The 11,579-nt window shown below is 37.9% G+C and overlaps 1 protein-coding gene across 1 annotated transcript; it reads left to right on the top strand.

The window, feature by feature from the left end:
• Positions 1-6,741: 6,741 nt before the first annotated feature.
• LOC143607497 (transcription factor PRE6-like) lies at positions 6,742-7,597 on the top strand. Its single transcript, XM_077082928.1, has 2 exons — positions 6,742-6,870; positions 7,234-7,597. The coding sequence occupies exons 1-2, from the start codon at positions 6,757-6,759 to the stop codon at positions 7,384-7,386; spliced, it is 267 nt and encodes an 88-aa protein (XP_076939043.1). The 5' UTR covers positions 6,742-6,756; the 3' UTR covers positions 7,387-7,597.
• The last annotated feature ends 3,982 nt before the right edge of the window (positions 7,598-11,579 follow it).

Below are 11,579 nucleotides of genomic sequence, written 5' to 3'. Positions count from 1 at the left end.
TCAGAGAAGTGACGTCCTTACGCGCAGTATGCAAGCTGGTCCCGCAGGAAATGCCTCCCATGGTGAAGGACTCCGCCTGTTCCCGCAGCCTCGGATACAAGCCATGAGGGAAGGCCACCCGCGCAGCATGGCTACACGCACTAGGTACTTAGCTCTCGATCAGTGTCACCTGAAGGAATGAGCAAAGCCGGGAGCAATCCCGCACAGAGGCGGGAGGGGGAATACTCCCGCCCAAATAAGCCAGTCTATACTGAAGGACCTTTCACTGTACCTGACGAGGTATGGGCGAAAGATCTGATCAGGGATACGACAGCTCACTGATACAGTATGGCGAGCAGCATGCTCCTGTACTGTATCACTATTAAGCCGCTGCCTACTCACCAACTACTGTCATACCACGTGCGTAGCCGGCAGTTGGTGGAAAGGGAATAGTATACAGCAGGCCTGGTCGCTATCAGCCGCTGCCTACCCACCAACTACCAGCAGGGCACGTGCGTAGGCTACTGTTGATGAACAGGAACACTGTTGCAGCCGGCCATACCTCCTTGGAAACCTACCTTCGGCTATAAATACCCCAAATGGTATGATCATCAAAGGACAACATATCTTACTACATTATCATCATATTATACCTGATATCTGCTCTAGCAATCTCTTAATATACTTTTATATTTAAAGAGCAATCTAGTCTGATTCTCACGCCGGAGGGTGGTCACAAGGAGGAACCCCCCCCTTCTCAGTGACGAGCTCACGGTGTCTGTTTTGCAGGTTATCAGAAGAACCATCTTCCAAGGGTCTAACCCCTCGTGGGAAACAGCTATCCAACCCCCAGGTTACCAGTAATCTGCCCGGGGTCCGGTTAGTGTTTCTTCACTATTCTAGTAAAACCTTTCATTAGAGGCATCAACAAATGATTAGCCAATAATTTCTTTATTCATAGACAAGGTTGCAAAATTCGTTAGGCGGACCCTAGGCGGCCGACTGGGGAGTTGGGAGTACTCGGCCTTAGTCGGAGAGTACTCGGCGATGGCTCACCGAGAACTCGGCCTAGGCGGGGATTACTCGGGGATTACTCGTTGAGTACTTGGTATCTAGGCGCGATTTTTACAACCATGTTCATAGATAAATTTTCGATTTTCGGATGTCATGCACTTGATTTTAAATCTTTTTAGTTTAGGTCAGGATGTTGCCCATTTTTTTAACGCAATTGTTGTGTATATTGTTAACATCACCACATGACGAATAAACATATATAGTTTATTTCAAATTTAAACTCTTTGGTAACAAACGTATTTTTAGGGTTTTCATAGTAATACCTAAAAAGGTATGCTTTATCGTATTTTTATTCTATGCTTTAATCAATTTCCATAGCTTACTAAATCAATTGTGATGAAAACATCTCATGTTACCATTACTCGTCTAAATTCTATCATGATTACATTATATAATTAATATATTAGATGACTTATTTCAAACTTAACTATGAAATCTTCTGAGCGTATCAAATTATAAACATTCAATTTTTTGAAAGCAAACACAAACACGCTCACTACTCTACACATACTCTTCTCATAAAATCAAAACACATGCACTCCGCAAAATTAAAATCTCACAACTTTTGAAGCACACCATTTTACCACCGGGACAATAAACATTCATGTAATCAATATAACTATTAACATTCAAATAATAATGACACTCAATATATTCAATAGACAAAAAGAACACACCTAAAACTGAAGATTTCGAGGGCTGGAGATATGACTGCAGGCAAGAGAGGCTGGAGTAACAACGGGAAGTGTGTTTCAAGGGTTTTTTTCCCTAATGGAAAGGAGTTAGGGTATGGGTAAATGAGTAGTGATTTGAGAGTGGGTTTAAAAGTTAAAACATTGTACAGCTGGGTAATGAGTTTAATAATTAATAGATTTAATATGTTTATTTAAATATGATTATTATTTTGTTATTTAATTTTGACTCTTTATTTTTTAATAAGTAAAAACATTACCATATTATATTTTAGATGTCAGTACTCTAAAAGATTTCATAAAATATTCGTTTAAAGATGTATGGTTGTTGGACAAGTTTTGATTTTATATATAGACTGTTGAACGGTATGAGACGGTATCGGATGACACCCATCGCCTATAACTAAGTCCACCCTTGTGACTTTGTCATTAGCAATTGGTCATTAAGGCATATCTTTATATATATTGTTGTGGCAATTGGAGCGTGATTTGATAATGCACCAGTTTTTCTGTATCTTATATCATGAGTTTCTTTTTTAAGAAGTATTATTTTGAATGGACAACTCTTAACATGTTTTTAATTGGCAATAGGATAGATACAAAACTTTTAAAAGAAATTGTAAATGTGTACATTGTAATGCTATTAAAAATATGATATATGTATTTAAAAAAACAGTTTTTATAATAAAAAGTTTCTTCGAAAATTAAATTAACGCGTTTGGCTTGTATACATCACCATTAGTGTATCTGTTTGCCGAATAATGTTCGTGTTTAGTCATGGCAAACTAACAATCAGCAAGTTGAAAACAAATACATGTTGTATATTACTACTTATTTTAGTTATACATTAATCAACTTTTGCTACGTTCACGACTAAATATAAATGGTCAGCTATATAAAAATAGAAAACGAGCAAATTTGTAAATAGATTTAAAAATAATAAAAATTAAATAGGGTTACAAGTCGCCAAGTCGGGTAAGAAATTTATTCTTTTAAGAAACTTAGGCATTTTTTAGAACGACGATTTTCTTGTATTAGGCTATATGTTCAAATTTGGAGAGTCTCACTGTCCCACTCTAGCCAGACTATGTTGTCTTAACCGGCCTACGCTGACTTCATAGTTTGGCTTGGGCGTTTCCCTGGAAACCATACCGTCGGCTGCCACTAGGGGTGAACAATAACCGAATCGTTAACCGAAACCGAACCGATATAACCGAACCAAACCGAACTCTTCATTTTTAAATATTTTCAAGCTTTTTCCCTTCTATTTCATGTATTATATGCATTAATAGTTCAATACTATCATTTTTATATATTTATATCTCCATTTCATGTATTAATAACTCAATTTCATATGTTTAAATCTTCATTTCATGTAGTTATGCATTCATTTAATATATTTAAACATTCATTTCATGTATTTTAAGCAAAATTTTAGCCCAAGTTTGATACTGGTTATTAACCGAACCGAACCGATAACCGATCGGTTAGGTTGGGTTAATGCTAATAACCGAACCGTGCACACCCCTAGCTGCCACTTGACAGTAGGTGTGCCGCCACAATAGAGAACTCTCTAGGGTAACACAAGGTGGAACAAAAACCCGGGTAGGTTCAGGTTCGAACTGACAACCTTGCAGAAGCCTAGCTCAAATCTTACTATACAATTAAAGCAATATACAAGATATCCACATGGCCTTCGACTAACATGTCCACATAGGCTTCCAAGTCATCCGGTTTCCATCTATAGAATTGTCACATAATTCACTAATTAATGTTTTCTAGAACTATAACCCCACTAATTAATGTTTTTAAAATCATAACCAACTATTTCCCTTCAAATGATTTAAAAACGATTTTGACTACAAATAATTATTTATAGTTGATTTTCTGTTCCCTTTTTTAGTATGACTATTATCTTAGCAATTCAATGATTTGTATATTTATACAGTTTCTCATTCTATCATTTATACATATTTTTCCTATATCTTGTGGTTTTGAAAAGTACAAGGTAAAGAATTCTTATAATATCTACATATATGTGACGTTTGAAATATTTTTCACCTGTGTGTAACACGGACCAATATCCTAGTCATTTATTGTAATAATCCACCAAAAATGACGCAAGTAAGAATCAAACTTGTGTATACACATAAACACACAAGCATTCTACCATTAGGCCATTGGTGGTGGATATTTATTGGAGTTTTCTCAAATACATATGATATTATAAGCGGTTTGATTATATATAATATGATATATATAAAGTTTTCATATCTATAAATAGAATTTGTTCGAATAAAACTAAACTACATATAGACGAGCTAGGCCAACATAAGTCACCTGTGAAGTATTGTTATCTTAAGGGTCGCCTCATGATTCCTATATTCCCGGTTGGTAAGATATGCCATGTTTATTGCATAGTGTGTTTGGACTCCTTTGTTGATAGCTCCCAGGGTTCAAATACCAACACAACTAGGTTCGGGACATTCTTTTTTATATATTTAGGCTTGCCGAGATATCGGTAAAAGAAGCACCGGTGAATTTTTTTGACTAACCCATTGGATTGAAAATTAGCACTCACACCGGCTAACATTTTGATCTTTGGATGGATATGAGGGAAGCACTCGTGTATGGATCTAGCAGGAGTTTCCCCTCTTATGGGTTTGGGGAGTAGTATATATGTTCACCATGGGCCAGATTGGCTTAAAAGTCGTTTCACGCAAAGTGATCAAACACGAGAAAACGTGCATTGACAACCAACGTGTGTTTATTCCTTATGCATCTGATACTCTTGGATTCCTCGCGCTTGCAACTTGTGGAGCTATTTAGCCGAGTTCAATGACTTATGCGTAGTGATATTATATAATTGTAACTTTAAGATCAATCAATTTAGGTTATAAAAGATTTGATGTTTAAATGGGACTAGCCGCTTGACTTAAATTTCGATGTAACAAGTTATGAAATTAATCAAAATAATAATAGCATCACTTGAAAAAGAAGATTAAGGTTTCAGACAACACTCTCCTGTTAAGATTTGAAAACATGTCCCCCATGGTCATCGCCGACAACTTCCCGGTTAATCAAATAGATCACGTGACGTACATGTGGCTGAGATTATTCGAGTCAATCCATAAGTTAACTTGATAACTAAACCACAAACTTTTTTCCTTTTACATTCAGATTAAAAAAAGCGAAATCCAAAAGACTTCTAGCATATGCTCAATTGCTCATATTTTGGAAAGCCTATATAAATAGTTATAACTTATAAAAATATCTTTCACGTTTTATAATGTTGTTGTTACAAACATATGTTTTTAGTTTTACTATTTGATTTTGGTAAATTTAGGGTGGTGAGTATGGGGTGGGAAACAGAGAAGATGCCACCTTGATATCATTCCTTCCACTCCATGTATTTAGCGATGGCTAATGGTTATTTAACGACTAGATATTTACAAAATTAATAATTAGATTTATATTGTAACTATTAAATCAGTTCAACGGTTTTAAATATATCTCAAACCTATTTTCCCTTTACAAACTCAACTTCAACAAAAAGAAAATCCATTCATATAACGACTCAAAGACACCAAAAAAATTAGTTCAAGTTCCGTGATAACACTTCAGGTTCGCAAAATATGATTGGATGAGAATGAATGAAAAATTATTAATCTTAAATTGCCTCATATCAAATTCGAATTTTTTTCTTTCTTTCCAGAGCTTGTGATACTTTATCATAAATACCCAACCTCTAAATTATTAAAGCCTTTCAAAACTTTGATGTCTTCCAACCAAACACCCGTTTATATGACCTTGGCATATAGCTCAATCTCAACAATATTACCAATATCAAGCATTGCTTGAAAACCCCTAATTTTCACAACTAGTAGTACTTTGACTCATGATATATTTTAAAAGATAAAGTCAAATGGAATCATGTATGATTTCCTTCCAACTAATACGACTTTTCCTAATTTAAGAACACGAGAGTCGAGAACCCCATACACAAGCCTCCGGCTACCAAAAACTCAAGGATTATGGATGTTATTAAAATGTTTTAGTTTGCATAAAGATTTGGCAATTGAATTCATAATGATTATTTGAACGTTCGTATAACTTTTGTTTTGAAAAGGTGACTTTGAGTTTTTTTATTTGTTTAAAGATGTAAACATGAAGATGGGAAAGATCAGATTAATTAATGTTCGATTACAATTTTCTTTAGACACGAACTTTGTCTATGCCGAAGTGAATGTCAATTTCAACATGTTTTGTTCGTACTGGGATTTCATAAAGGTATACCGTGGAGAGCTCATCACACTAAACGATCGTGTTTCGCGGGTAGGAACATATAGTTTAAGTAGTAAGAAAAACTTTTGGTTTTGTTCAAGGCCTAAATGAAGATGCGTCCAATTTGGGTACGTATTAGCCTAAATTAGGAGCTAGGCTTTTGTTTATTTATGGATTATAAATTTATAACTATAACTAGTACTTTACAAAAGATATAAATCACCAACTACATATTATTCTCGTCAACACGACATCAAAATCTATAATGAAATTGTCTGTTAAAACGTCAAAAAGTGATTGGTTAACGGTTTTCCATGGTAATCATGAAAGAAATATAATTTCTTCATGCATGCCTTTAACTAGAACTAATTCAATCCAACGAAACTGGTCCGAAAACATTATGATAGAACCAACAGACGACCCGATAACTACGGTTAAATGAAGCTAATTAAGTTTACCGAAAGTCATGCATGGTGGGGTGAACCACGTACCCTACATGGCTCCATTTCTGCTCACACATAGCCAAAACATCATCGGCCCGGCATGTTTTCTCATATATACGTACACGGTACATCTTTCAATACATCACTCATATTCAAATCATATATATATACCCCCCTAGCAACCTCCAATTACATGCATAAACTTAAGTCACTTAGCCTACTCGACTGCTTTCTTACATATATACTAACTATATATCATATCTTCACATTTGACTCCATTTGGAATGTCTAGCCGCCGATCACGTGGAGCAACTAGGATCACAGACGACCAAATCGTTGAACTCGTCTCCAAGTTGCAACAACTTCTTCCTGAGCTAAGAAACCGTCGTTCCAACAAGGTATGTGTCATAGGACTCACTAGTTAGTAGCTCAGAGGGTTTTGCTAAACGTATCTTTCAACTTGTTACATTAATAATATTTCACGAGATAAAAATTTTATGATATTTAGTTAATAATTAATATAAACCAAGATTCAAATATACTGGTTTTGGATTATATACTCCATAGGGTTTTCATATATTAAAAAATAAAACTCAATAATTTAATGTTCAAAATTATTTTCAAATGTCCCTACACATAATTATGTGTTTCACAATGGTCACACATACAGGACAACAACCTTTTGTACATAAATATTGTTCTAACAGAAAAAACCTACTCAATCCTCATACCTACTAACATACCTGATCATTTTTGTTTAGGCCTCGGCTTCAAAGGTACTACAAGAGACCTGCAACTACGTGAGGAACTTGCGCAAAGAGGTTGATGATCTTAGTGATCGTCTCTCGCGGTTATTGTCCACCATTGATGATGATAGCCCTCAAGCTTCAATCATAAGGAGTTTAATTGATTAGTTAATATTTAAGAACAAATATATTTAAGTACTTTGAACATTTTAAGCTTGGTGATTTGTATTGATTCCTAAAGCTTTGGGTGTAATCCTACCTTTGTATTTGATTGGTAAGCGACAGTTTAATTTTGATAATGATATGCTTGTGTTTAATTAAGTGTACGTGTGTATCTTTATATTCGAGTTAATTTCACCAGTCGTTTCCATTCATTTGTTTTTGTTTCAAGAATCAAGTAATCAACATCATATAACACTACTAGAAATAATGCCTTTAATGATATGCGCACAATGACACGCGGTGATTTATGACGCGTATTTACGTGTGTCATTAAAAAAACGTCATATTTTTTAAAAATTAGAAGAGTTATGACACTATTTTTGTGTGTCATTGAACTAATGTCATAAATTAAAATAATAAAACCGCATGTCATGTATGCATGTCATCTTTGAATCCAAATAAAAAATTGAAACCCCACCCAATCTCCAGTCAATCAGACCCACGATCTTCTCCCAATTCTCTCACAAACGCTATCTAGGGTTCTTTGGTCATTGATCTTCTCCATAAGTCCCACGCTACAACACGCCATCTGTCTACCACGGTGCTACAACACCATGACCCGTTCAATTTTCAGTCGGCTAGGGTTAACTACCTTAGGGTATTAGGAGTTGATTGAAGTAAAAATTTTCAATCTATTGAAGGATTATATGCAGGATTTCATCTATTATGAGGTATATGCCTTCAATTTTATCTTGTTCTACTATTAATTGGCTAGGGTTTAATGGACTGTTAGTTTAATGTTTGTTTTCAATTCAAGTTACATATTGATTGCAAAACCCGAATGAATTGTTTTCTAAATGCTGAAATCTTAATGTTGATCTCGATTATATGGAATATATTTATATATATATGCAATTTCAGGGGTCGATGGGCATTCCCACTTGTACCCTCTGCTTTCCAATTTGTATAATTAATCTATGCATATACAAGCTGAAATTTTTCTCAAGCCAGCTGCCCAACACCAGCTCTCAACGCTACCATGTCCCATCACCACTGCCATGTTGATGTTCTATTCGAAGTTTTATCGACTTTGTTTCCTTATTATCTTCTTGCTTTTTCTCTGATAAAATACTGAACTTCTTGTATACCTTCTTGCTATCTCATCAAATCCTACTATAATGTCGAATGTTCTGACTGAGGTTGATGAAATAGAAGTTTCATGGGATCGTTCTGAATACGAGAAGTTGTTGGAGACTTACGGCATTCCACCGGAGTGGGAACCGGAGTTTCCTTCTCCGGGTTCTATAACCAGCCTGCAGCCGCCTGGCAAAATGGCTGTCTGTTCTAATTATTTCGTCTATGGGAATTTCCGTTTTCCCATAACGAAATTTTTCATGAAGGTGTTAACTGCTTATGGGTTTCATTTATCCCAATTGCATCTGCGTGCTGTAATGCGGATTCGTCACTACGAATTCGTATGTATAGCACGTGACCTGGTACCACATATTGACCGATTCCCCATCTTCTACCGACTTGCCAATCGTGACGGTTGGTTTACGTGTCAAGGATTCTCCGATCGAAGTATCGGATACGAGGTTGAGAAGGGGTTTGCCAACTGGCGCAATAAGTTTTTTTGGATCTCAGAGGACGTGGTACCTGTTGCCATGGTCTGTCGTCCGGTTAATTCTGCACTCCTGGACGTTGTCACGGCCGCTCACGAGGGTCGTGATTGGTATCGCATTCTAACAGCGGAGCCAACGCCAATGCAGTCGTTGCCTGAGGAAGCCCTAGTGTGGGCAGGCATGAGCCGCTTGTGGCCATCATAATTTATGGAGCCTATTTTCGTTGATCTGAATGAACGTAAGTTGTCTTTTTTGCCTTTTCTCTTCCTCGAGGCTTTTCATAATTGATTTTTCATCTTTTCAGGTCGGGGCTCTATGCTTAACGCCCTTTTTGAAGATAGGGGTTGTGTTCGTAAAAGCATCCGTGATGCGGGGGACCAACCTATCCTTGAGAAGACCAAGTCTCGATTTCTTTTTCCAACGAAGGTGCGGGCTGAACCTGTAATTTCGGACACCACCTTTCAAACAGGTGCGTATGTTCTAAACCCTCCTCCGCTTAATGTCATTACTTCTGATGGGATGATCGCCATTCTATCATCAAGCGATGATGACGATGCCTCTGAGTTTTCTGCCTCCCAAGAGGAGAGGAATTCTGATGACGATGCCCCTGAATTTTCCTCTGTCTCTCATTTACTGACAGAGTTGGAGAAGAAGAGAGCTTTTTCGTTCTTTCAAGCGGGTGATGCGGGTGCAAGAACCGTGGACGCTGGAGAGGGGTCATCGAAGAAAAGAAGGAAAACCCAACGTCCCAAGAAGCCCCAATATAGTCTTGCGGAATGGATGGATATAGTGGATGGTATGTATTTCACTCTATATACTGTGTTGTTTTGAAGTGTTAGCTAAGTGTAGCTTTTCTTTTTTGCAGATCCATCGATTTTTGGGGACGATGTATCTGAGAGGTTGCCCACTCCAACTCCCAAATCCGATAAACCACTGTCTCCTCCGCCTGAGAATACAACAGAAGAAAAATCACCCACTCATCCGGTTGATGTTTCGGTGGAGGAACCTAACATCCAGTTTGGTACTGATAGTCGTTTTGACTATCTTTTTCAGACTGGGAGTGCCACTGGTTCCCAGGAGGACAACCCTGCCGTGAATGCGGAGGGTTTCAGGACCGAGGAGTCTCCCCCTCGTTCTCCTCCACAAATTTTTGCTACCTCTTCCCCTTTAACCACTGGTGGGGAAGGAGGTTATCAGATTGGGCAAGCGTTCCGAGGTGTCGGGGAAGCAACCACACAGACTGCTCCTCAACAGCTATCTTCAATCCCCGTGCGCCTCGAAGCCTCAGGTTCTCGTTATTACGGAGATGTGAACCTTGGGGATGATTATGATATGTTTGTCCCTCCAAGAGATATTACAAATGGGTCCCGGTTTTCTGATCCCGGGACCTGTATGAGTTTTGTAAAACACTGTGTGCCGCCTGCCGAAATGATGCACCAACATGACCGCTCCCGCCACGACCTTCATACTGACTTATCTTTTTACCTGGCTAATACTTTGGCCAGTAGCCAGGATATGACATTCGTCAATTTCGGGTCTCGTTTGTATTCATTTTGTAACATGTCGATTCTTCGCGTTTTATTTAATAAATTATACTTTGTATTTGTGGTTAAATTTGTAAAACCGAACCGGCAATTTGAGCAAATCATTGATGTTATAACTCTAGCGTGTGCGAGGTTCGTCAAAATACCGTTAATTTTAGTTTATAAGTTTGGTTAAATAAACTTTAGGGGCTAAAATGTGTTTTCCTTAAAGCTATACAAGGTTTAATTTAGTTATAAACCAAATACCAAACTTGAGGGACTTTTTTTGAAAATATGTAACATATATTTAAACCTAAAAACCCTAACCTAACTCATATTATTCAAGCCGCCAGCCACTCCAGCCATTTTCCGGCGACCCCGCAAGTCCGGCGAGAAGCCGGCGACGCCATCTCCCGGCCACCACCGCACCACCACCCACCTCCGGTCGTCTTCCTCCACCCTCTCTTTCGTAACTCCGACCCCAAACACCTCCGTGCCCAACCTCGCTGCTCTCTTTCCCTCTTCGGTCGCTTTTCCGGCGACCGGAAAAACCATACCTCAACCGTCTCTCTCTACCTCTGTTCTCTTTCTCTCTCGGCTCTAGCTCTCTCTCTCTCTCTCGGCTCTCTCTCTCTCTCTCTCTCGGTGAACTCTCTCTCTCGTCTCTCTCTCTCTCTCGACTCTCTTTCTCTCCCCGCGTCTCTCTTTTTTTCTGATTTGATTTTCTGGCGCGCCTCCGGCGGCCGGAATTAGCTCCGGCGACAAGGTAGGAAGCCTAGTGGTGGTGACCCACCACGTCTCCGGCAGCCTTCATCTCCGACGACTCGTGAACGACTAATAGGTAAAAAAATTAGCAATTGTGAGTTTAATTAACAAATTATTATCTTGGTTCGGTTGGTTGGTTACGTTAGTTGTTGAACTAGAGGTCACGGGTTACAAGTCTCATCCTAGATCGGTTTTGGTATTGTTTCTTTTTATACTTAATAAATTTACTATTACTACTAGTATTAACATAAATACATAAGGATTATTATTATTAATATTAACAAGATAA

This window comes from Bidens hawaiensis, unplaced genomic scaffold (genome assembly GCF_021521415.1).
Source record: "Bidens hawaiensis isolate Kalapana, Puna unplaced genomic scaffold, B.hawaiensis_p1.1 tig00083030_1, whole genome shotgun sequence".
Lineage (NCBI taxonomy): Eukaryota > Viridiplantae > Streptophyta > Magnoliopsida > Asterales > Asteraceae > Bidens > Bidens hawaiensis.
This window is presented reverse-complemented; position numbering and strand designations above follow the sequence as displayed.

Excerpts from the sequence above, each read along its gene's own strand:
- LOC143607497 (XM_077082928.1), top strand. The coding sequence starts at position 6,757 with ATGTCTAGCCGCCGATCACGTGGAGCAACTAGGATCACAGACGACCAA. Across the intron at positions 6,871-7,233 it reads GAAACCGTCGTTCCAACAAG|GCCTCGGCTTCAAAGGTACT; the intron begins GTATGTGTCATA and ends ATTTTTGTTTAG.